The sequence below is a fragment of the Oreochromis niloticus genome, linkage group LG11 (assembly GCF_001858045.2).
Source record: "Oreochromis niloticus isolate F11D_XX linkage group LG11, O_niloticus_UMD_NMBU, whole genome shotgun sequence".
Classification (NCBI taxonomy): domain Eukaryota; kingdom Metazoa; phylum Chordata; class Actinopteri; order Cichliformes; family Cichlidae; genus Oreochromis; species Oreochromis niloticus.
In genome coordinates this window covers 31,001,991-31,029,279 of record NC_031976.2, presented here as the reverse complement: position 1 = coordinate 31,029,279, position 27,289 = coordinate 31,001,991, and the positions used below count along the sequence as shown (strand labels likewise).

The 27,289-nt window shown below is 37.8% G+C and overlaps 2 protein-coding genes across 4 annotated transcripts in view; both read left to right on the top strand.

Moving 5' to 3' along the window:
- The first annotated feature begins 710 nt into the window (after positions 1–710).
- On the top strand, positions 711–19,109 carry lingo4b (leucine rich repeat and Ig domain containing 4b). 3 transcript variants are annotated; one of them, XM_005455159.3, is made up of 3 exons: positions 711–1,101; positions 15,698–15,803; positions 15,957–19,109. In XM_005455159.3, the coding sequence occupies exon 3, from the start codon at positions 15,969–15,971 to the stop codon at positions 17,781–17,783; it is 1,815 nt and encodes a 604-aa protein (XP_005455216.1). In that variant the 5' UTR covers positions 711–1,101; positions 15,698–15,803; positions 15,957–15,968; the 3' UTR covers positions 17,784–19,109. The 3 variants fall into 3 exon arrangements, with proteins under 3 accessions (XP_005455216.1, XP_005455217.1, XP_025767650.1); XM_005455160.4 differs by lacking the exon at positions 711–1,101 and adding an exon at positions 14,375–14,519; XM_025911865.1 differs by lacking the exon at positions 711–1,101 and adding an exon at positions 14,569–14,691.
- Positions 19,110–23,959: 4,850 nt separating this feature from the next.
- si:ch211-113g11.6 (semaphorin-7A) overlaps positions 23,960–27,289 on the top strand; it is a 41,316-nt gene continuing 37,986 nt past the window's right edge. Inside the window, exon 1 of the mRNA XM_005455162.4 lies at positions 23,960–24,387. Coding sequence (XP_005455219.1) covers positions 24,309–24,387 — 79 coding nt within the window. The 5' untranslated portion in view covers positions 23,960–24,308. The remainder of the gene's footprint in view (positions 24,388–27,289) is intronic.

Here is a 27,289-nt window from a genome sequence, read left to right as displayed (position 1 = left end):
TATGTTTATATAAGTAATGTGCATTAATATCCATGTACCATGGTAGCACTGAAATATAGATATCAGCTTTGCATTTTGTTGCACGCAAATTATTTAAGAAAATACTTTGAAGTAGTTCAGTATGCATGTATAGTAACTTCTCTCTGCCAGGTCCTCGGCGATATTTTGTTGATTTCTCTGTAATGTTGAGACTAAAAAAGGGTCTAAGTATAACCCAGCAGAGTACCGTAACTTAATGAAAACATTCTGTTAATCAGTTTTAACCCATGATGCTCTCAGAAGGCTAAAATTTCTCTATTACAGAAATGTGATTGTGTTTTCTGTTTTTTTATCTTGTTTTTTATGTTCTTTTTAGCACTTCAGACTCACGACAAACCTTTGACCATTTAGATATGAGCAGGAACAAGTTTAGGGTAAATATAGTACTCTTAGGTTCAAGACTTAACTTATTTCCTTATTACATTGCGTTTCAATTCGCATCAGATAACCTCATAGACAAAATATATCATTATAGAGATTTCTATTTATAGCGTTAAACTAAAATGTTGAAAAAAATGGATTAGTATAATGAAACGTGTTTTTGAGTGGTTGTTACAGGGGCAGCAGCGCATGTAAAGGTTGAGGAGTAATAGACTCATTCTTCGTTACACTACTCGTTACGTGCGGATTTGCAGCTCCGACGCATGGCACCGCTCCAGCCTTAAATCTGTGTGACTTTTGCTCCGTGAGCTGAGCAGAGGGATGGAGATGCGGAGGGCGCAGCATCAGTAGCACCGCGGTTTGAGCGCAGGAGCTTCTCCACAGAATCAACCACTCACAACAACACAGAGACACAGTCGACCTAAATTACTTCAGTAGCGCAATTATTGGACAACTCCCGGAGGTATTCGGCAGTTAGAAAAGGAAATTAATGAAGAAGGAGGGCGAAGTAAATTGCGCGACTCTGGCGTGACAGATGTTGGAAAAGTCTGGCTGAATGTAGACCAACCGAAAAGGGAGAGGAGGGAGAGGAAAAGCGTCCTGAACAGAGATGAGCACGCCTTTCTGTGGGAGATGGGCAGTGAGAGTTGAAGCGCTGAAGGCTTTAATGCGATGATTCAGGTGAGTTTCTTTATTTTCCTACAAACTACTTTGTAGGGTTCTATGAACCAGTCCTATAACAGAAATAGGCCACACTATGTTTATTTAAAGCATGAGTTGAGCTTAACGTTAGGTCTTCATCTTAGGGTAGGTTACTCTAAAACGAACCAGTGTTTACTTTATACTTTATTTTCTCGTATTTATCATTGTAGAATCGCTAAAGTTCGCATTCTTACCACTGGTCGCAGTTCTGTGACAACTTAAACAAAATTGAAGAAAAAAATGAACCAAACATTTACATTATTTATGTATCTGTAGCCTACTTCGTGTTTCTATAACATTTAGTCCAAACCAAGTCTGTAGAATTGCAAAACAGATAGTAAAAAATATCATAACAGTTATAATGTGAAGAACTTTTGTGCCATTTATTGTGAGTTGTTTGGGGAGTTTAAACACTGACCTATATTCATGCTATCACCCCCTATTTTTTCTGTATGCGTTTATTTATTTTACTACTTGAAACCACCAAGAAAAACATAACCTTAATGTTACTTTAATGTTCAGCCAAGTTTTTTCTAGAGGTATGCTTGTTTCTTCTTCTTGTTGTTTGTGTTGTGGAGTTAGAGTGTCCATGGGAACAGTAATCCTCAGGATAGTTTGTTCCATAAACCTAAAAAAGGGCCACAGCAGACTGTGTTTTAACAGCGTTTAGGCAGGATTACTGACAGCTGTAACTGCAGCCTCATTTCCCCCAGGGACAGTGCAAGTCCCTCCGTTTGTCTTTATATTCTATACTACTTTGTAGTACACGCCATAGTATTTTCAGTACTATCGCTAAAAGGTATGTTTGTCAGTTTGCTATTATTTAAGATATGATCATCACCTCACCTGTAGTCAGGATTCACATTTCAGTGAAGGTACAGATATGAACTCAGAGCAGCAGCGAACTCTTTGTCCCCCCCTCCTGCCATAATGAGGACACACATCATATTGGTTGTGGCTCAGGAGGAGCAGATCACCATCAAGGGAGAACCAAGGATTTGACACTTGGGATTCTGCCAAATGGGCAATTTAATCAGAGGGCATTTTATGCACAGGAAGTATGTCAGTCTCCTTGTTAGAAACTGATTTATCTGGACTGTTATATTGGGCAGCCACTCCAGACCTCAGTTGATTGGAGCCTTAGGCAAAGAAGTACAAGACAAGTTTTTAATTGTTTTTCAGTTTCATTGCATGGCTTCAGTGGCAGACATATGCAGCTGGGTCTTGTGGTATGTTGGTTAGACAGTGAGTTTGCATCCTTATGTTGTGGTGAGTTTATACCTTTATCTGTATTATTGTTTGCGTGATATCAAAAAGAATGAAATGTTTCTCCTTTGTTTTAATGTTAAAAAAACTTAAGTAAAGGTAAAGAACGTTTTTTTGGACATAAGATTTCAAACACAGTTATGATGAATATCAAGGGCTTTTTTGTACTGTAGGAAACTCAGAATCTTTGAATTTAACCCACTTTAGGTCAAAGTAGGTAAAAATAACTGGAGTTTAATCAGCCTTGGTCTGCTTTCTATATGGGAGGAAATGCTCCCAGGTAGAATCCAGACATTCATTTTATATCTACCAAAGAAGTGATCTTGAAGAGCTTGGCCAGATAAATAGTGTAGTGAGCCTCTTTGGTGGAAAGAAATATCATCACCCCTTCAGTTTATAGGTCAGGGATTACTTTTACTGTACTTCTGAATAAGTCAGCAGTAGGTGAGTAAGTAATTTTATAGGCATAAAAACAACTTGGAACCAAAGATATGATGCATTAACTTTGGTTTAATAGAGTCCAGTATATGTGTGTGTGTATATATATATATATATATATATATATATGGAGAGAGAGAGAGAGATATCGATATCTCTATCCATCTATCTATCGATCGATCATTGTCTGACTCACAAAGAGATTGAAATGATTATAAATTTAAATTAAAACATACTTTCTCTTGAGCAACTGTCAACACTGTCAACAACCCCACTTGTTTTCTGTGGTAGAAATTTTAGACAAGGTTTCGCTTAATTAGAGTGTGCTGTCTACATTATTAAAAAATATATGTTTGGCTGTTATTTGGCAGCTTGAACCTAAAACATTTGTGGGAATAAATATTCTGGAGAAAGAGAAAAATTCTTTATAAAGCAAAAGCAAGCTGTTGTATAATATTAGGTTTTTATTAATCCTAACACACTGTTTGGGTCAAATTTGACACATTTTGACATAGTCAAAAAATAGTCTAATTTTTTACTGTTGTATTGGTCTTATACATTTTTTCTACATTTTCCTTGTTTTTGATCAGATTTGACCCATATCTTTTTAGATGGGTTTTAGATCCATCAGTGTGGGTCAAATCAAATAAATGATGGTTTTAGGGGATGTTAAAACTGTAACACTGTATATTTTTATGCGACATTGGTGACAGAGGACAAGAGAGACCTTTACACTGTAAAAAAAAAAAAAACATCACCTATAGCCGTTTATTATTTCCTCACTTATCCCACAGAGACAGGCTCTGACTGATCATGGGGTAATCTGAAAAACAGTGAAACAGTAAAACAACATATATAGGAACAGAAATCATGCAGAGGTCAGAGGGTGATTTGAGACATGGTGCCTTGACATGAGATCTGGAATAGATAGATAGACAGAGAGAAACTAATCTGTAGTTCAAAAACTGTTTTACGCACTTATTATGAGGTAATTCTTGGCCTTACATACTGTAAAGGTACAGATTAAATTTGGCATTTTTGTGAATTATTTTTTGATTTATTTGTATAGCACAACTTTTGCTCATATGTTTAATGTATTTTCCTTACCTGTATGGTTAGTTACAAGCAAACTTTTCTGTTCAGCATCCGTGAGGATAGCTTAAAAATAATACTTTACAATACTTCAAAATGACACACATTTCCATATAAACCCATCCCACGAGGAAAAAAAAGAGACATGTAGGTGGGAGATTACTTCACTGGAGCTTTGACTTTTTTCCAACTGCAGCTTCTTAATACCAGGCTCCGCCAAAGAGCTGTCTGGGAGAAGGTGTATTTTAGCCTGGAACAATGCATCCTCATATCCCCCAGTCGCAGTTTCAATCTTAACAGCTATGAGATTAACATCGCAGTTCCATTTAGTACTTCTGCCCCCCCTTCCTTTTTGTGCAAAAGCTAAATCTCTTAATTTTCACATGAGGCCATGTGCCGTTGTTTGCCTTTTCATCAGTCTTAACTTATCCTGGTTTTGGAGGGATTGCACATGAAAACGACTCCTGTACTGTATCCAGGGCAGAATCTGCACAGCACATTTGAACTCACAGTACACAACACTCACTATTCAGGCCACATAGTCATTTGAAGTCCTTTTGTAGATGAACAGAAACATCAGATGTTTACTGCCACTGGAGGAATGTAGTCAGGGCTTGAATAAAGACTTGAAAGCCACTGGCCCATGGCTTGTGTTAGCAGCAGTCTTGTGTTGTTTGGCCATGAAAAAGAAAAAACTATATAATAGAGGATTTCTTTCATGCTACATGTTTTTCTAGGTTGTGTTTCCATTTTCATGATGCATGTGTCCTTTCCAGTTTATTCTATTATTTTGTTCATCTGTAAGCCATTAACCCATTTCACATATGAAGACTAACCCAACGTCCAACAAAGAGTAAAGCATAGGCACTTCCTAAGCTTTTCTATGGTGAGCGTCCAGGACTGTCTCCTTCAGGGTAAGATATTGCGAGGGCAAGGAAAGAGAAAATCAAAAGGGGCATTTCCAGTATGTCACTCTTACTCTGTTTGTGTATTTTTATGACTCTGATGCTTTTTGATCTACTTAATTCTACTGAAAGATCTATAGGTTGTCATTCAGTGAGTGTGCTTAATTTTATCATCAAGTAGTTGGTGAGTCATACACTGGGGCCATTCAAAGCACCTCACTTAAGAAAAAATAATGTATAGTGTGGTGGGTAACACAGTTGCTAGTTTAATTCCAGCCAAGGACATAAATCCCCCCCTGGGTGTTGCAGCAGGAGGGTCATCCAACGTAAAACTCTCCCAAATCAAACATGCAGAGCTGAAAGTTAGCATGCTTCAAACCATTGTTGTGGTTACTGGAAGCTCGATATGTTGTAAACAGATTGAAACCACAGTAGGTCTCAAGCTTCTCGATCAAGCTGTGTTTTGTTGTCATTCACACAACTACTTTCATCAGGTTTTGTATGTATAACTGAGTGCAATTTCATGAATGTCTTCAAGGACATGCTGTTCAAAAGCACTTCCTCATTTGTGTTATTCATTGAATCAAGTCTACAAAGCCGCACAGAAAACAGTCTGCGAAGAGATAAAGAGATCAGGGAACCAGTTTGATGCAGCTAGTATAAATAAGGCTGTGACCTCAGGGCTTTTGCTCCTCCTTTTAGTGCGGACATTGTGAACACGTATAAAGGGTTTAGGCTTTAGAATTTGGACGTCATTAAACGTGAACTAGTTTTTCTGAAGCAAACTCAGCTCCTTAGTAACCTACCCATTTCCTATCTTTATTCCAGACAAATATATCGTGCCGCTATTGAAAATATCACTTCCTGTTCACTAGGAAGATTTAATAAAGCAAACGTCTTCAGGCCATTAACCGGGTCCTTTCTCTCACCCCATTTAGCCATAGTCATAAAGGCTAGACAATATTTGCTCTAGGTCAAAAAATAAACAAATAGAGAACTAGATGGAGTGGCCAGTCTTTACTCAATGCTCCAATCAGAAAATTTCAAAGAAATAATTAAAAGTATTTAATACAGTATTGTGAAAAGGAGTAGTCAAAAGTTTATGTCCTTCTTGTCCAATTCATGGCTAATGCTGGGCCTCACATTGTAGTATTTCTTTCCATCTACATGGTGTAACTGACTGCTTCTCAATGTAAAAATATAAAAAACTAAGTATATTAGACCTAAAATTTCCCTCTTTCAGAAAAAGAAAAGGTCATATTATTTAATGTTGTTACTCCATCAAGATGTCTTCACTGTGTTTTGGTGGAGGATCTAATGACAGAGTGAGTTGTACTCTGTTCAAATCACCAAGCTCTTTAAAAGAATACTGTCTCGAATTTAGGAGCGCAGTTCTATGACATCATCAGACTTACAATTTGGGTCATTCCATCTCAAATCTATGTGGGTCTTCTACTCGACCATCTCCAATTTGCATAAAAATGTTATGGTCCAAAGTTTTTTCTTCTAAGTCAGTTTGCATTTTTTCTTACTTTTGTTGTCTATCACTTTTTTGTTAAGTTTGGACAGATTTAGGACAAAAATTATGCAGAAGTTGGACGGCAAAATTCTACCATGTTCATAAATATTCATTATGCTCAATTGCTCGTTGACGATGATGAAGAGTCCTACCCAAGGCACTGACAATAAACCCCCGGTTTATGAAATTAATAACAAAGGGGACTTAACCAAGTTTTTTTTTCTTTCCTTTTTTTTCTGGTGAGACTGGGACTAAGTCACTTTCTAAATAGCAGTGATTTGTTTCCGTTTGCTTTTGTGTTGCTAAGACTGTCTGGGCAGGCTTGTGGTAGCAGCCTTGGCTGCTATCAGATTAGCATTAGCATTAGGTCTTCTAAAAAAGAAAAGCTCCATCTGCACAAAAGCGAAGATTATGGAGTTGGTGGATTTCTGTAAAGTAAAAGTTCATTCTGTCTTTGGTGTTTGTAATGATTTATAATTTGGTTCATTTTAGATGAAAAATATTATATAAGGAAATGTGATCAGACATTTTTTTAAGACATTTTTTAAAGACTTTTTAATTTCTTTTATTTTGTCGTTTTCAGATCTCAATTTTCTTATTTTAGGCCTTTTAGCTATTTTAGCTCTTAATTGTTTTCCTTTCCCGGATTCTTCTAGATCATTCTTTTCTCCCACTGTTACTTATTTCTACTATTTTCTCTTCCCTTTGGTTCTTTTCACCGTACTTTTTAGTATTTCTTTATTTCATACTTTATATTTCTTCGTTTTACCTCACACATTAGTTTTCTCTTTAATGTTCTGCAAAATTTTTTCTGTGTACTTTTGCTGGTAATCTTTAATTCACTGGAATTTTGTAGGATCCAGGTAGTTCTCCTGATCCAGGCAGTTCTGTCTTTTGTCTTTCATGACTATATAAACATAATCTCTCATTAAGCAGTTTAAGACCCATTCTGCTGTTCTGATTGCAGCTATATTCTGCACTCGGTAATTCAAGTTGTCCTGAATTATTGAGTGTTTTATCTCTGATCTGTTGCAGGTTAAGAGCCCTCAGCTCCCTATTAATGTGTGACCTCCCATTATCTCTTTGTTGTATAATGATGGATCCAGTGCATCATATCAGTTAGCTGAGATGACCTCATTTGTCACATCACATAGGGTGCTGCGCTGAATCTAATTCCCTTCCCTCATTTATTTGTGCTATTATTAATATTGCAGACGGTGCACTTTGCATGACGTTGCACAGTCTTAACTCTCTCCTTGTCGGAATGAGGAATTACAGCAAAGTGCTTTACCCAACACACAGTCTGGAACAAGGCTGATGTGAGTGAATCTGTCACTGTGACCCAGTTCCACCACACAGTAAATTGGTAATCACACCAATATTCAATCACACCATACTTAATGTGTCTGTTCTTTCTTCTTTCTTTTTCTCTCTTGGCAAAATCAATGATAGTGACATGCATACACCAAGAGCTAATAGAAACAGAAAAAAATACACAACTCTTAAAGACAGAGGCACAGAGACACACGCTAATTATTTATAACCAAGAGCTTTTAAAATTTGGACGCTGTTATGATGGGTGATAATGGAGTTTGTTCTTAACAAAAATTTTTACCATGTTAAAATTAGCTTAATAAATCAATCAATGATCTTTGGCAAACAATTAATACAGTCCTATTTGTCCCAAGCAAAAACTTATAACCATACTGACATACATTCTTCTTTATCTCAGTTGGACGTGTTAATTTCAAACATGCAACCAGGCAAGAACAATCTTCCTTTGCTATACTCATATATTCACAGGTCTTTGGTTTCCTCCCAGCATTTTAGAAGGTGATCAAATTAGAAATGTCTTACATGTCCTCCACACAGATTAGATTCTACCATCACAAACTGGATTACGTAACAACACCTGGCAGCTGATATGTACCTGCCCATTATTGTTTCATTCATTAAAATTTGCATAACATATCTTAAGTACCGCAAATTATATATATATATGTATTTTTGTGCACATTTTCTGTTGAGTCCAATCACAAATTTAGTTCCCAAGTAGCTACATGACTGTAGTATTAATAGTAATTTCAAACCTAAAGAACTGTGAGAAAATATGAACCATATTTCATTTTGCATCTGTTATGTATATTTTTAACATTTCCGTTGGAGCTGTTTATAAACCCAAGGGTTGCTGTTCGACTCTCTGATAGGCTGCTAACTGCAGCCAATAAATAATCGTGTAGGAAGGTTTCTCCTATTTGGACACTATTCATAAACCAGTTATGCGGCCAACAGCATCTTTAGAAAATACACCATGCTGTTGAGTTTATATACAATTTACAAAGCTACTGAGCCAAGCTTGCTAATGTTAAGCTGATGTAAAATACATCTATTGGCATATATTTTATGGCCATTATAAGCTTGTTTGAGAGCATCATTATAAATTTAATTAAACAGAATTTTTTTATGGAGCACCAAATTTGAGTCTTTTAATATCAAACGTCTTTTAAGCCTTTTTATAACTTTTTGTATTTAAGACCAAGAAGAAAAAAGTAATAAAATGAAAAATGTATGTACTTGAATAATACCGTACAAATTCATAGTATAGCGTGGACTGGATGCAAGAACTTAGAGCATTATGCTGTGTCCACATTATACAATTTTGGGATGTACTCGATGAAAGATGACAATGTAAAAGAATAGTGTCAATATCGTGTTTGTGGTTCTGTTATACTGTAAGAAAGTTCAGTATTGGATGTCATAACGGTGTTGTACAGTACACAGTGCTTTACTTTAAATTCAGCACAGAAAGGCATGCTAACCTGGTTGCCTTGTTTTAAAATGCATTGTGTTTTCATGTAACCTTTAGATACAACACAAAGTTAGTGTACCTCAGTTTGTTTTGCATGTTTCACAATATGAAAAAACATAACTTCACATTATATCACATGTGATATCGATTTTAAAAAATTAGGGCATTACATGTAAGTCCTTTGCTAAGTATAACTACTCTTCTTTCTCCCCTTCTTGTCTTTCTTACATTTTTCTCAACGACGTTATCCTGTACTCTTTTCTGTCCTTGGAAAATGCATTACTTGTGCCTACAGATAGCAGACACATTGTGTGACAAACTGCACACTGCACAAACAGTGAATTTTTTTGAGCTTATAAAAATATTGCATTTGAAATTGCCTGCCACTTAAAAAATGTTTCTGCCTTTGTGCTAGCGTATCTTCTGTAATACTAGTTAGGTGCTGAAGTATTACAACCACAACTTATAAATATCCAAAAAACAAATCCAAAAACACAGTTCCAGATCGTCCCTCTGCATTTTAACCCCTGAGTACAGCACTATAAATGATGCATAAATTATGTTTTTGCTTCTTTCATCTCTTTGTATACAAGAATCCCCAGTGATCAATTCACCTTGTCTTTTGTCTTTTATGTGTTATATATTTAGGTGTTAAAAATGCTCAGAGATTCCATTGGAGAAGAAAATTTAGTTAAATTTATACAGCACATTTAAAAGTAAAGCATTTTGTATGCTCCAGTCGTATGACAGTATACAAACAAATAATGGAGGAACTGCATTGTGCGCTGCAATTCATTTCTTATCATCCAACAGTTTGCATGCACTAAACTTGATGTCTGGGAGTAGTGTACGACGTCTCTCAGTGTCCATTTAATTTATAGGATTGCTAAAATCTCACAGAGTGTAGGCGTATTTAGAATACTACAGAATCCTGTCACCCAGCTAAAAACCTTTTTAATTTCCTCCTTCTCACTTAAGACTAAGAAGCATTAAGAAAAGAACATCCGTGTTTCAGAATAGCATCCTGAAACTTTACATCACTGTGAGACACTAAACTCAGTACTGCAGGCTAATCAGCAGGTTTAAATAACTGCGCAATAAGGCACACAAAGGACTTTATCCATAGGTCATTTGGGTTTTTGAAGCTGATTCTTCTACAAATGTTAATGCTGTTAACTAGGCCTTTTTACCTAACTGCTTTTCATGATATTTTGCAGGATAGATTTTGCAAGTTTATTAATAAATCAGGTACTTGGTGAGTGAATGATTCTAGCATTTTAGTTTGTTTCACTGTGAATTAAAATTAGTTCAGTTCAGAAGTTAAAAAAATAGTCAATCTTGAGTTTTTTCACACTTGGGGGCCATTTTTTCCATCAATTATGCAGCGTGTCTCGGATTTCAATATAAGATTCATCATTTTCTACATTTGAACACCAAATGGATAGATCTCTGCATTATTTTTAGTACATCATACTCTTTGGCAACCTTGGGATTTATAAATTCAAATTATTTTGAATGTTTGTTTTTGTTGGTTTCAACAAGATTCCACTTATTAGAATAAGTTAGCGACCAAATGCTGTGACCCTGCTCTCAATGGGGTAAAACTATAGTCAGTACTTTTGCAACTGTAGCTCCTTTTGTGGTTCAGTTTTTCTCTGAGCTTTTACCCTTGTTTTTCAGATATTTTCTTTATAGATGTGCCTCCTGACATGAGCTTGTTTACAAAGACTTCCTCAGATACACCCAAAGGGGAAAGACCAGGAGACTTGTGTTTTCTTTCTATGCGCTGAACAGCTGTTCTGCCAGTAAACCCTTTAATATTTGCTGCTTGCATGCAGGAGGTCTCAGGGGCCGTCACATTGTAGCAGGTGCCAGAAGCCTTAAAAAAAATGGAAATGAACAGCTCCACCATCGCCCCCGTCAAACGTGCTTTTAACAACTTGAGTGCACACACCCACACAGAGAAGACACAAATTCATGCTCTGTGATCCCTGCACTGTTGTTCTGTTCCAGCCTCTTTAATTGGGGATTTGAGCCAGGCTCTTGTCTTTCTCACTGTGACAAGCTAAAAATAGCACTTTGACAAGTGTCAGAAAACTCAACCGGGCTCAGACTGTGCATTCTGTGTCAGATGGGCTGCTTGGCGCAGGGATTCATGCTTGGGGCATCCAAATTCAGTGGAGTGGATACTGCCAAACTGTCATCCTGTGGCCCATGTGAGCTCATGTTCTTGTTCCATGCACCTGTTGCTAAAAGAACTTTTCTTTTCATCTCAGTAATTGGATTCTGTCTGTCACAATTCTTCACATTTTGCTTGAAGTCCTTTGGTGACAAAGAGATCGAATATTAAAGAACTCAGCTAAGGTGGAACTTTAAAGGGCTGAGTTTCAGAAAGACGTCCCTTAAAGCTAAAGAAACCACAGTGCAGGCTACAAGAGGAGTTCAGGTAAATTGAGAGTCATTGCCTCTTTCTTCCTCGTGGCAGTGTTTTAGCAAAGTAATGATGCAAATTGCTTTTCAGTGAGTAAATACATGGATCATGTTAGGTTTGATGAATAAGAGGAAGAGCAAAAACGTCTCATTTAAGCTGTGTTTCACATTTCTGGCATCAGCATAAACAAACAAGATCAATACTCATGAAGCCATCTCAGGGATTTTACTAGTCACAGCAGTCATTAATGGTATGATGCTTTTAATTTAAATAATTATAATCTTAATTATAAGGGAAGAACACGGCAACTTTGGACAGTGAAGAAATGACGGAACCTGCAGCAACACTAGGGCAAAGAAGAGTCCCAATGTTAACATGGGTTGGAAGCTAACCACAGACTGATGTAAGGTGATAAGAGCCCGAGCTGAGAGGCTCGATGAGTTATGTCTGATGAAAGAACAGAGAAAGGGAAAGCTGAACAGAGTATGGGAAGGTGAATTATGTCGAACAATTATGCGACAGTTGGAGCTCATCCAATATACTCTGCCAAAGAATTGTCTGATGAGATGTTACATCACTGATATTGTTTGCATTTTGGCAATGTGAGGGTTTATTAGGTAAGAGCTGGCATCTGCTTGGCTTTAGGAGAGTGGATATTTTTGACTCATGCAAAAAAAGGCTTTTGCAGGGTCATCAAATGGCAGCTTCATATTGGTCAATCAGAGTCTGCAGTATCTTGCCAGGCTCTGGCAACATAAGCAAATCCCAGGAACTGGATGGAACGAGTTCTCACAGTGATCAAACAGCATGCTTACTAAACAGAATTAAACTGAAATGAACCAGAAGCGACTTCTTAGAAATGCCTGCAGGATATTTCTAAGAAAAATATATAATAAAGAAATACAAATATACATATAAAATTGAATTAACCAGAAATAATAAAACACTTAGAAAGACTGAAACAAAAAACAGGAAAAAGTTTTATTATTAACAACTCATTGTGATTCAAAAATGAAACAAAATATAATAAAAATAAGTTATTTGCAGAGTGTGATTTTCAATAAATGAATTTTTTTTTAAAGCATTAAAATAAGTTGGTAGCTTGTTTTGGAAAGAAATGTATCTATGAAAATAACTGCAACTATAGTAGGCAAGAATATTAAACCTGTTTGTGTATTCCTAAAGGTAACCACAGATTTGTATTTATTTATTTTATTAAATGGATTAATTTAACCCCTAGTCTCCTCATCTTCAGTCTTCTTTACTGATTCCCCCTGTAGGAGGTCTACTGCAGTGTGTTGACCCTCGTTTGCCCGCATAACTACAAACAGTACTGTAGTAAAATATGATGATCTGCTGAACTCTTTTCATCTTTATCTCATTCAGTTAGCTGTGTAGCTTTTGGACTGTAATGACCTATTGTTTCTTAGTGGCATACTGTAAAGCCACACATGGATCAAGGTCGATTTGGAACACAACCAGAATATCCCCCCATGCATGCAGCATCAGCTGTACTGTCAAAGAAGCCCAGTCACTGACAGGGAAAGTCATTTGCACAAAAAACAAAATTGAAAGTTGTAGCACTGAGAATTGCTAAGGTAATATCAAAAAAAAAAAAAGTTGATGAAAAATAATTCAGCATAGGAAAAGGTAATTCTAATTTTTAAAAACAGTAAAGGTTTTAGGATTTTTATTTTGTGTATTTGTGTTTATCTTGACAACTTAGTGTCTTAAACCAATACAAACCATGCTGTAGTCTATTACTGTGCATGCGTGAGCAACTACAGAGTAAGACATATTTAAATGCAGGGAGTTCTCCTGGAAATACAGATATAATATCTGATTTCTTTTCATTTGTGAACGTTACAAAATTTAAGGGGGTCCTCAGTTCTCCATTTGTGCCAGTCTTTGACAAATGCACTGACAGCTTTTTGTCTATGTTGTTCATTCTAATGAGAAATTGTATCATGAATAGAAACAACAAGTGTTTCAGTATGATAGAAAATAGAACAATTAACACTGTAACATGACACTCATGTGACCACAATCCACACAGGGTGAGAAATAACAAATGCATTTATTTTCCCACTTTCTAATTTGATGGACTGGTCAGTCCTGGGTATAACTCTGGAGTTGTGACCTTTGGCTGGACTGTATCTTTATGGTGTGCAGATAGACGCAGGGGAGGTGTGAAACCAATTGCTGATTGGCTGGAAGGTCTCGGCAACTGACAGGGTACAGGCCTGGGATATCTCCCAGCTGTCAGTCTCTGTCTCTCACAACCTAGCTCAGGGGAGGGGGGGTATCAGCATATTTAACTTGTGAACCCCACCAATGGACAAAGCAAACCAATACAGTTTTGTAAAATACTATATTTGCTACTCATGGTCCATTTCTTTAGTTTTTTTTACAGTTTTTAAAGAATATAAATTTAATACCATGTTATGTATTTTTTGTCATTTCTAATAGTTATTTGAAGAACTTGAGCTTGAGATCACATATACTACATAAAATTAGCATAAGAATTAACCTGCAGAAACAAAATAATAAGAATAATAATAGTTCACAAACACCAGAAATAAAATGTAACATTTTACAGCCCATTTGACTTTAGCTGTGGTCAGTAAAAACTGGGAAATGACCAACTATGTATGGCTGAAGTCCAACATTTATCGGTGCCTTTCTTGTGTGACTGCACTCTAATATATTGGCCTAAAAGGAGTCCTGTGAGTCTAAGAGCACAAGTGTTGGGTTTGTGAGTCAGCGCTCCCAGCCTGCCAGTATAAGAGCTGTTTGCATGAAGAACAAGGATGAGACAAAGACTGTAGAGCTCTGGGACTGTTGGCAACTCAGGCACTCAGAGGAGAGGCTGCAGCGAGGGTGGGTCCACACTCTGGAAACTGTTTGATGGTGAAGAGTAAGCTGCAGCTGCTGCAGGTCAGACACCGTTTGGCTTTGGTATTTTGGGGATTATTTTTGTATTGTATCTTTTTTTAATATGAAAGGAAATATTCTGTGTGAGTGCAGTTCATCTTCTGGACTTGGAGGTTTTCATGCAGCTGTGGGAAAGTGTTAAGAATTAAGATTTGTTTCTTTTAACGTCTGTTAGGTAAGATTTGTTCTTCATATTTTAGCAGGTCTTAGTGGTAGTTGTTGGAGAAGGGATGCATAATTTATATTACATTCTACATTCACCATTTTCTTAAATTCAACTGGCAAGGCAGACAGCAGCATTATGTAATTTACTGATATTTCACTTTGCAGCATTTTACAGACAGCAGGGCTCTTATTTGACTCTGTTCCCTAAAGTTTGGAGGTTGCTTTTACTTATCACTCAGTAGCTTCGCTGATTGTTTTAGAATATGTTTATACAAGATTTATGCTGTTATATTTTCCTACTTAATTTGTACCAACAATGGAGGCTGCTTTGTGTTATCATGTCTTCTAAACATCTATATGAAAATATGTTTATCATTCTGGTGCTTTACTCTAAAGCAACACCGTAGATCAAATTAAGGTACAATTTAAACAAAAGATATTTGTGCACAAGTCTTGATGGATTCAATAGCTCTAACACTGACTGCATTAATATTCTGTTCATAGTTGTGAGTAATTAGAACAGATTGGCTATAAAAATAGGCACTTTCTGTTGTTCACTTCCTTATGTAAAAATGCTGTTGCAATGCACCTAGTGACAAGCAAAATTAATTATGCAATATACTGATTGCTGGATTCAAAATTTACACAATCTTGAATCTGGATTTCTTTCACTTTGGCAGTGATTGGTTTAACACACTGGTCAAATGGTTGTCTTTCCCCTCATGTGAGATGCACACTGGTGCCTCAGACACTATTCTGTGTGTTGCCAGATGCTACAAAATGAATCATTTAACTCACAGGACAAGGTTGCCTTCTAAGAAAGCTGTGTTTGTGGTGGTTTTTAATCCATTTGGTTTGTCCTGCTAGGAACACTAAGCTGATTAAATGGATGGGGTTAATAGATCTTACAACTAATAAATGATGAAACTTACTCAGCCTTACAACTCAGCCTGTTGTGGAGTTGCCATTTTTTCACTTAGTTAACCTTGGTTTTTCTGATTTTCTTTTATCCTCAGGTGACACAAAAGGGCATGTTGTTGACAGAAAATCATCAGTGGACTTAAGCTTGACTCCAACTTGACTGCCACTGGTTATGAAAATCTGCACTTCAAGACTAGAACGGTATGTCTTGATTAAAATGTAAGCTTGTGAGGGCAGTGAATTCAATACAATTACATTTTGCTTACACTCTGTCTTAGAAACGTAAAGCTCTTATAGAGAAAAACATGTTTATAAATCTTTTTAAAAAAGGTAATTATCTGCATCTCTTTTCAGGCCGGGCGTAAGATGTTTGTGGAGTCAGTCGTCCGATGGGGGTTGTGGAGCATCCTGCTCCAGTTTGGACTGGGCGTATCTGCAGGAGGCTGTACTCCACGCTGTCTGTGTCGACCTGAGGCCAAAGAAGTGATCTGCTCTGGAAAACACTTAAATTCGGTGCCAGAGGCCTTGTCCAGTGATGCCAGACGTTTGGATTTATCCCGCAACAGGATTAAGACTGTGGGACGCCGCCAATTTTCTGGCCTTGTGAAACTTCAAGAGTTGGACCTCAGTGATAATATAATCTCCATGATTGAGGTAGAGGCTTTCCTGGGCCTACAGAATCTCAGGACACTTCGGATTAAGAATAACCGCCTCAAGATCATCCCAGTTGGGGTGTTTTCTGGCCTGTCCAGTCTGAATTTTCTGGATTTGAGCCAAAATGAGATTTTGGTCTTTCTGGACTATACCTTTAAAGAAATGGTAAATCTGCAGACACTGGAAGCTGGTGAAAACGACTTGGTCTTCATCTCCCAGCGTGCTTTCTTTGGTCTGCAGAATCTACAGGAGCTCAACTTAGACCGTAGCAACCTGACCTCAATTCCCACTGAGGCATTGTCCCAGCTCCAGAGCCTGACACGTCTACGAATGCTACGCCTCACCATTTCTACACTTCCCAACAATGCTTTCCGAAAACTGCAACACCTGCGCAGCCTCCTGATCACAAACTGGCCAGCACTGGACACTATAGCTGGCAACAGCCTAATTGGTCTAAATTTGACCTCGCTTGTTATCAGTAGCTGTAACCTAAGTGCAGTTCCTTATTCTGCACTCCGTCACCTAGTGTATCTGCGCTTCCTGGACCTGTCCTATAACCCCATCACTGTTATCCAAGGTAACCTGCTTGGGGATCTCTTGAGACTTCAGGAGTTACACTTAGCAGGTGGCAGCCTGCTACGAATAGAGCCGGGAGCCTTCAGGGGACTAGCCTATTTTCGCATGCTTAATGTGACATCCAATCAGCTCACTACTTTGGAAGAGAGCGCCTTCCATTCTGTTGGGAACCTTCAGGTGCTGCGGTTAGATGGGAATCCCCTAGCATGTGACTGCCGGCTTCTCTGGGTGTTTCGTCGCAGAGTGCGGTTGAACTTCGATGGACATCAGCCTACTTGCTCCTCTCCTGATACAGTAAGACAGCGTGAATTCAAAGACTTCTTAGAGAAGGAACTTCCAAGGGTTTTTACCTGCCGCCCTGCTCGCATCATGCACCGTAGGCCGCAAGAGGAAAGAGTAGAGGAGGGCACTACTGTTCTCTTTTCCTGCAAGGCTGATGGGGATCCATCACCATCTATCACCTGGATCTCATCCCATAAAAATGTGATTTCTCCAACAGGAAGAATCAGAGTTTTACCAAACGGAACTTTAGAAGTGCGTTTTGCCCAAGTTCAGGATAGTGGCACATATCAGTGCCTGGCAAGTAATGCAGCTGGCAATGACACTCTGACTGTCAGCTTGTATGTGAAGGGGCTCCCACGCAACCGAAACATGTCTTTGTTCACAGAGGAGGGCTTGGTAGAACCTTCAAATACCCAAGCTGCAAACTCCTCAGCTCAAATGGCTAAGCCATACCCATTCGATGCAAAGACCTTGATCATTGCAACCACCATGGGCTTCCTGTCGTTCCTTAGCTCAGTTGCCATCTGTTTTGTCTTCATGTTTTTCTGGAGCCAGAGCAAAGGTCAAATTAAACACACTGCAACTATTGACTTTGTTCCTCGGTCTTCCATGGGTGGAGGGGGAGGGGATGGAGGTGATGGTGGCAGGTTTACCATGAAACTCATTTAAAGCTGAGTTAGAATTAAAAGGAGTGTTCATATAGAATGTGAGTTCTTCTGTATCATTGTTGATTTCCACTGATACACTCAAAAACCAACACTACTATTTAAACACCCCTTAAGAAGGCAAACGGAGCCAGTGTGATGCACTTGTGCCAGTCCTCTTCTAATTTTAGAGTTGAAAGTTCCATCTCAGCACCAACTTGGCTGTGTTATCTAACTAATGAATATCTTATGATCCAGGGATGGGATAATGTTAGCAGATTGTAGGTGGACCTGTCTCCTGGTTGCTGTGCATTTATTTTCAAAGACTTGTACTTGGAAAAAAATTCCTTTTTTTTTTCTTTTTTTGAAGCATGTATTTACTAAACAGTTATAAATCTCATAGGTTTATGTAGTGACTGAGACCACAGTTAGAATTTCACAACTATCATATTTAAAAAGTACCAGGTGCTTGTTTAATCATCTGTATTGTACTAATGTGCTAACTTTTGCTTTCTTTTGCCAACACAGTATAAGCCAAGCTAATTCTGGCTAATTCTGCTTAACAATTGAGATAAAAGACTGTCAATTCAGCATTGGTTGTAAGACTTTAACATGTACATATATAGCCATAAAGCTTTTGATACATGCAATAAATTATTCGAGTAGAGTAGCCAAATAATTTCTTATTCTTAATTCAATTGTTACATTTTGGACATTAGAACTTTTTAGAATGTTTCAAGGTTGCTGAATTGGAATTGATAGCTAACCCTAATGTACATAAGAATGTATCATTTCCCTTTTCAAACAACACATTTTTCAGGTCTGTCGGTCTTTTTACAGATGTATTTAGCATGTGATTGCATTTGATGAATCTTTGTTCTATCAAAAATTGCATTGATTTTGCTTTTTATATAAATATATACAGCAGGAAAAAAGTTAGCTTTTTTTATATATATTTATTTTGTAGCCATCCCATCCCACCTTCACCTCTTAAAGACACACACACACACACACAAGCTAAAAAATATGTGCCTCAGTAACATTCTCACCATTGACAGAGAGAATGCTCACCTGATTATTTTCATCTTGTAAATATTTAGGTCAAGGGCGTTTGTGTGTGCACTGTTCATTCTGTCATTTTATCTAGTTCTGGGGATTAGTGTCACTCAAATAATGCACTCTTTTTGTGTGTAAACTGAACCGTGTACATGCACCACGCACAAAGCAATGCTTTATTATGCCATGAGAGAAGGATGTAGGTGATGCAGCATCCACATGTTTGTCTATTATTTGATATCTTGTAAAAATGACTTTTCAGTGATATGTCATTAAAAGCCTACATTTAATTCTGGTGTGTATCCATGTACGATGACTTATTTGCAATGTTATTGAATTAGAGTGTAAAAAAAAGCATCTTATATCTGCCAGCAGATCTTTACCTGAAATTATTCCATTGTTGAAAAAATTGGCAGCTCTTAGCTTTTTTGCATAAAGAAAGCACTTAATCTCTTTGCTGTAAGTCTGTTGTGAGGAATGTGTGTTTCAGTTTGATCCAAAACGTAGCCTTGTTGCCTCATTGTAAGACCGCAAAGCTACAGCTGGCACTCAGCCACACAGATGTACATTTGTCTTTTTCTTTTCTGTGAAGTTGAAGGATTATGTGTACAGAAGAATGCTAGTCTGGCTGCCTTTTATTTATTTATTTATTTTACATTTTTTCCAGAGCCACGTGTACCACATACAAAATTACAAATAATCTATTTAGTTAGACATTTACTGGCAGTTTCTTTCCTCCTTACCTGCATACATATCTTTTAATGCTGACTCTCTGTTCAAAACACAATATTGTCTCTGAGTGTGAGATAAATGTTAAATAATGAACCCTCGTTTCACCTTAGCACACTTCAGAGACTTGCAGTAAATTCACTGGACAGAAAATAATTTTGTTTGTCTAATGCAGTTGCCCAGAATAACCCAGAAAAATGGAGGAAAAAAAATGATAATCACGTGTATGAGCAGAGATTTAAACCCTTTTGGATTACCTCTGCATGTCTCAATCTGTTATATAGGTCTGTCTGGCGGGTGCTATCCTCCAGCCCAGCTTGGCCCGTCATATTATCTATTTTAATACAACTATGTGCTCCCATTGGACAGAAAGCCAAAAAGGCAGATTAAAATGGTGTTTATAAGTCACTCCCCTCATGACTGGCATGCCCACACCACTGAGAACACCGTGGTCTTTGCTCTTAGTTCGTTTCAGACTCCTCTATTTTTAATGCAACTATGGGAACATTTCTTTACAACATAAGGTGCATTTTAAATTTATGATGTTGGTATTTATTTGACACTATCCTTAATGACACGGGAATAGGCTTAACATCCAGACCATCTAAACTACAACCAACTAACAAAGGTCTCAAAGCAGAGTACTGGGTCTTTTTTATTACCGTTCTTTATTTTTATCCTCAAAGAATGAAAAGTCAAGCTCCATTAATTTAGAAAACACCTTTATCTTGATGTTTTGTTGGGGCTGATATTCTTAACTGTTTCAGTTTTGATTTAACATGGCTTTGTAGCCTTAACTGCTGTAATTTTCTTGTTTTATCAGGTATGACTCAGTTTCAATTGTCCTAGTGTGGACATAAACAGTCCCTGCAGGCCTTCAGATAAAAGACCCTCAGAAAAGAAAAGAAAGAGAAAGAAAGAAAAGACCTCGGTGGCAGTATTACTCTAACTAAATTGAACATGACGCTACATTTTCAAACAGAAAAAGGGAGCTTAAGACAGATAGCAGGCTTTTTTGATATGAGTGAATTTCTAATATGATCACTCCTTATGATGACTGCATACTAGAAAAAATAGTAAAACTACATTGAATAACAAAATGCTGTTACCACAACCAGATATTTCACTGCAAGATTTGCTATTTCATTACAAAATGAACAAAAAAGCTTTATATGTAATACTGACATGCTCAGTATGAACATTTTTTCAGACTTTCTACACACATGTTTCTTTAAAGAATAACAACTGTTAAAACATTGACTGAGTAGCAGTCAAAAGGCAGGCATCAGCTCTGTTTACTGATGTTTTGTCCATGTTACTCATAGTTTTTTTATGCTGCGGAAGTAAATGACTGTGCTGACTGTTTAGTCACAATTGCTGACTTTGTCTGATCACTAAACTCTTAGATGTTCTTTTACTTTATGTTGTATCCTGGTCTTGTCCCAGCGCAACACAGTTGAAAAATGTTGGTGGCACTATGAAAATAAAGTCAAGTGAGGGAATCACCAAAGCTTTCAGGCCTAATCCTCTTTAGGGCATCAAGACTTGTACCAAATCTCATCACAATCCATTCAATATTTTAGATTTCTCGCCACACTGGACTGACTGACATTACTGTGCTGTGGTGTGCAGGATTTTTATTTCACCTGCTCAAAGAACTAATTAGCAACGCTATCAGTAATAATACATTACAGAATTTTACATCACTTTATTACTGTGATATGAAATGACCAAACAAGACTGAAAGTATTCAGTATTGCCTGTTTCCACTGTTATTCTGCAGTTACTCCTACTGTAGAATAGAATAACAAGCATGCTGTTATTTACCTCACTAATCTTTAAGTGTTTTGCAAGTAAATTTCTCCCTAAATAACCATTTTGCATCATTTAGCTTGAGACACTTTGAACTAAAAGGGAAGAATTAAATTAATTACAAAGAAGACATAGGCACATGCACATACTCACACAAGGTATTTGCTAATTTAATACTAATTTACATGAAACGTCAAGTTTTTCAAATCAAGTTTGAATATGCTTACTTTTAAAGCCTGATCATTATACCAATGTAAACAAGTGCTTAACTAGATTCATTTTAGTTGGTGAGTTTTATTTAATGGTAATAAAAATATCTTTAAATAATTTAATTTGAATTTTAATTAAAAAATATTTGAAATAATTAATACATTATTAAAATGTCACAGTCAGAAAGCATTTTTATTTGCCACGACTACAAACTGTGTTGTTAACAGGTTGCTTCACGCATTAATGGACTGGGACCCTTTGATGCAGATGACAGTGTTTGAAATATCTATGTGATACTTTTAGGCTTGTTTTCTGTCCAACTACAGAGAAAACAAAATAAGCAAGCAAATTAATCATAATCTCTGTTAAAGGTTAATTCATTATCATTAAATATCAGATTTATCTTGCTTCTGTAAATTGTGTTAACTGTAAACTTCAATTTGACAGAAAGCCACTCCGGGTGGTCTTAAAACTGACAGGACAGCCTTGTTGTAATCCTTAGTTTGAAGTAATTCCCCAAATTCTGTTCATCTGGAAGTAGAGTTTTCAATGGGAGAAACGTTTCCTCACTACTCCAAGCGACTTCTTCAGTCTTAGTTTGAAGTAATGAAATCGAGACTAAAAACCCTGCTTTTGGCGCCATCTGGAGGTTGAACATTATACACCCAAATAAAAGAGCACATGCATTACTTCATTGTTAAGCGAGGAGATTTGTTTAACAAACACATAAGGGTTTATTTACACCTGAAGTTGTGTTAAATTGCTATTTACCCAATAAGGAGTGAAAGCATAAAGAGTGGAAAACCAGTTAGCTAACTGTAATCTAGACAGAGTGCATTACTGATACCAAAGTGCACTGCATACCTCAAACAAAGACAAATTTTTTCCTCCATGTCATACATGAATTGAGCCTCTGGATTTGCAAATATGTCTAGATTTGAATTGGTTTGTGCCTTTTTCATGCAAAACAAGATGATGTTGCCTAATTTTTTATTATTTAGTTGTGAATATATGATACTAAATGTTAAAGACTTCTTCCATGAATCCAGATCAAGACTGAGATCTGGATCAATTCCATAAAGTAATCACTTTGAGCTTGGGCCAAGGCCTACCTCTGGTAAATATTTCGTGCAAATTTAACCTTAACATTCTGAATAATCTTACAAACATTGCTGGTGGATCCATTAAGGATAATAATAAGAAAACATGCAGACTCAACACAGTACCATAAATATACAATGCAAAATATGTTGCCATTTGATGATAAACTGGTGTGGCCTGAGTGTCCTAAGTTGTGTATTTGTGTACAGTCTATCTGAAATCTCCATATGCTTTTAATACCAAAAACATAAAAATAATAAATAAATAAAGAATCCATATCAGAATATATCCCCCCTGTGCCCCTGTGTGAATTCAATAAAAAAGCCAATTCTGAATGTGTAGTTGCTCTTCCATTAGCAAGTGAGGGGTGACTCTCTGACTAAGCTCAAAGGTCTTGATTATAAGGGGTTACACAAGGAGACAGTAAAGGCCTTTGAAAGAAGTTAAAAATGGTAAATTGCCCCCCTAGTGGGCGGGATTTCAGAGGCTTGTTTCTTCCAAGGATCCACCTGGGTGCCTCACAGAGTGCTTTCTCGGTGAGGGAAACACAGGAATGCCTCTAATTTGTTTCTCAATGTGTTATCCTGCTGATTTCCCTCCAAGGAGCTCACTGCTCATAGAAATTTCTCATAGAAGCCCAGATGAAGGTTTAGATAGTGCCCACAGAGAGCGATTTTATGAAAATGGAAGCATCTGTTTAGTTGCCTTCACTAAGAGGCATTCACCATTAAGAGTGGTTCGGTTTTTCAAATTTGAGTCAATTAACTTCCGAAATGCAAGCGCAGCAGAGTAAACCTGCTGATTCATTCTTATTCAGGCACTCAGGCAATTTATGGAGACATATTGATTAGATATTACAGTGAGGGAGTTGCTGAAATATCATCATTGGTTGATGGTAAAACTTGATACTCTTTCTGTTAAACTTCCAATCCCAGACATTTGGGGTCTCCCTGATGGTTGCTATGGGTTTCTGGATATCTTGGGTAAAATATATCAATAGGCTTTTAAAGAAAACTCATTAAGTGAAAATGCTGACTCTTGCAGAATTATCAACCTCAAGGAAACCCTCTGCAGACATGTAATGATCATGTTACAATGCCTATAGGTGCATAATAGACTGGGATTAAAATTAGGTTGCTTATGATTAAGGACGTGTAAATAATTTAGTTTGCCATATATTTAATTGGTATTAGAACATTTCCAAGGCTGTACGATGAGACAAATGTGCATTATACCTTTAAGAGATACCGTGTACGATTCAAAATATCTATGAAAATCATTTTTTATCAGCAACAGGTATGATGTGTAATGCGTACACGCGCCAGCTGTGAAGCAAAAGCGACGTGTTTGCGCTCGTTTTTGCACTCCGAGTTTTCATTCCAGCGCCCCTGCTGAAAGGCTGCGCTCCCCCTTGTGCCTTTTGTTTCTGAGGTGGAGCCTGATACCCCGACTTTACCAAACTGAATTGCCGGCGAAACAGACGGACAAGACAGGACCGGAACCAGCAGTCGTTCTCGCAGCTCTGGGACGAGGCATATCTGGGGGGTCAGGCGGCTGCAAGGAAGAAGAAGGGTTTGAGGGAGCGCTTCGTACGGTTTAGTTAATTTTATAATCGACTTCACGCTACAGAGTGACGGGAAAGATGAATTATTTCGTACTGCTGTCGCTTTTCGCCACGGTTATCGTCGGAAAGTCACCTCGGCTGAAATTTGTTCTGCGCGGTAAGTAACTGCTGTAACCTTCATATAACGTGATGTTCTAATACATTCAGCAAATTATTTTTAGGAGTCAAGAATGTTTTGTGTTCTTGTTTTGTGTACGGAATGAATGAGTGAATAGTTGCACTGATGGAGGGATGGACGGATGAGTGGATGGAGGGATGAGCAGATGTGAGTTATGTCATGGGGTAATGCACCCGTTTTTCAGTACTTCCTATTATATTTTGTTTTCCTTTAATTGGAAAAAACATGATGCACACATAAAGCCAATAAAAACAGGGCTACCTCTGGATTAATCTCTGAAAACACCCCCCTTCCCCCCGATGACCAGGTAGTAAATTACGCGCTCCGCCGTTCAGGCCCTGCACACATGTCCCCGGGCTTTAATAAGACGAAGAAGAAAGCGTTTTTTTCTGTATAAATCTCAGTTTTAACAACTGTTAACCTAATGTAGGCCTACTGAAATCAGTTTCTTTGTGTTACCATTTTTTCAGGTTTCTCCTGAACACGGTCGTCTGTCCAATCTGTAGAATTTGGATCTAATTTGTGCAACTCGTGCCTTTCTATCCGTCCTTTTGCCAACTTGTGTGTTCCGTTTATCTCAGAGCATTACAAGTTAACGGTGTGTTCGTGTCTAGTTTGCATAGACTCTAATTGTAGTGGCTGTCCCTCCATATCTTCACATCTTCCGGACGCACAGAGCGGAATAAAACCACAAGTGCTTAAAAGCAACATTTCCTCTGCCAAGAGGGGGAACATGGCGGCTTTCCCCCCCTAACGCACCTCAAGGCTGTACCCTTTAAACACCCGTCTGCCACCGCCGAAAAACATCATTACTGTGAAATATGACTCTTTGGAGGTTGGCACAGTCACTGTGCCTCCCGCGTCCTTGCGGAGCTGCAATGCGGGACACGGCAGCTGCTTCACACTGCAGAGGAAGGGTCCTATTCAGTGAAAAAGAGAACTGCTTTAGTGTAACAGACAAAATAAATAAATATATCCTATATGTGTACACATGTACAGAAAAGCCAAGATGGGGAAAGGGAGCGTGGAGCAATGAATGGAAAATTCCAACCCGCCTCCTTGTTATCTATTCCACTCACGCCTTTTTACACCTCACACAGTCCTCTAATATATTCAGCAATCAATAGAGATGGGTGCTGTGTGTCAAGGTATTGGTATCTCTAACCCTCCCCGCGGATGTACAAAACGCACAAGATGACAGCCCTGGACGTGCGTGTCATATCAATCAAATTCATTGTTACGCAATTTCAGGGTTAGCAATGAACGCCTATCCTTAGGACACACAAACCCAGAGACACACACAATTACACATGGAACACTGTCAGAGGAAATCCATCAAAGGCGCAGTCTGAAGCTTCAGCACCTCGGACAGCTTCGAGGTGCTCTAATGGTAAAAATGTCCTCATTTTGTAGGCGTTTGCCAAATGAGGACATTTGACAGGGTTTCATACCTTCACGGAGTTGTTTGAAGGTTATAATTATTATTTTTTTAGGTTAAAATAGTATTTCCTTTAGTGGTTAAGATAGGACCTGGTGCTTTTGATTAAGATATTATAGAAGCAAGGGTTGGAATTACTTTGCATTCATTTGGTATAGACTACACCTTTGTCCAAGTCCATTACAATAAGTGCATTCAAGCTAAGCACAACAAGCTTTCATCAAAACTGTAAATATCTTTCCCCCAAACAACAAAGAGGATGCAGGTACAATACATTTGAATTTTATGGTGGTCATAATTTTAAGTTGTGGTTTTTAGAGTCTTGACCCTAATTAATTTAATTTGGCTACACATTTGCAATATCCATATCTCACTATAAATCAAAGCAATGCTACTGCCCAATAAAATACAGCATCCAGAAGGATCTTTAGGCTGAAGAAACACCTCTTTAGAACAGTCACTAAAATGAGTCAATCGATATGTTCTCCATTGTTCTCTTTCTCTTTTTTGTGTGGATGGGACACTACCAAGGATGATACAGAGAATTAAACAACTAATAAATCATCATATCCAGTGCAATTATAGTATAACTTACATGGTTTTTCGCAGAGTGCTGTAAGATGTTAATATGCCTACTGTGTGAAAAATAATTGGATTGCTCTTTTACTTAAGAGTGGTCTTTCGGACTAGCTGATGATTCTAAATTGAGGAGTCACTCTATGTTTTGCTCTGTTTTTAATAACAACTACTAACAAGTTAAAATGATCAAATTAAAGGCCAGTTAAACCAAAGCAGCTGGCTGAAATATGCCAAAAAACAAAGCAGAGGGAAATTGCAGAGTAGCATGATAATACTTTGTGAGCTGTACATAAAAACTACAGTTTATTAGGTAGACCTTGCTAGTACTGGGTTGGACACTTTTTTCTCTAAGCATATATTCAACAAGGTGTTGAAAACATTCCTCACAGATTTAGGTCCATGTTGACGTGATAACATCTTACACATGCTGCAAAATTGTCCACTTCACATCCATTATGGTAAATGGACTGATTCTTATATAGCGCTTTTCTACTCTCCCGGATTACTTAAAGCGCTCTAGACAACATGTCACATTCACACCCATTCTCACAAGCACTTTCTCTAAACTGAGTGCTTTCTAACTACATTCACACTCCGATGGATGCATCGGACAGCAACTTCGGGTTAGTAGCTTACCCAAAGATACTTGACATGCAGACTAGAGTAGCCAGGGATCGAACCAACAACCTTCCGATCAGTAGGTGACCTGCTCTACCTCCTGAGCAGGTCACCTACTGCCACCTCATGCTAACTGACCATTCCACCACAATTCCTGTGTCATCCTGCTGGAAGTAGCAATCAAAAGATGGGCACACTGAGGTCATAAAGGGATGGACATGTTAAGGAACAATAGGAAGGCTGTTG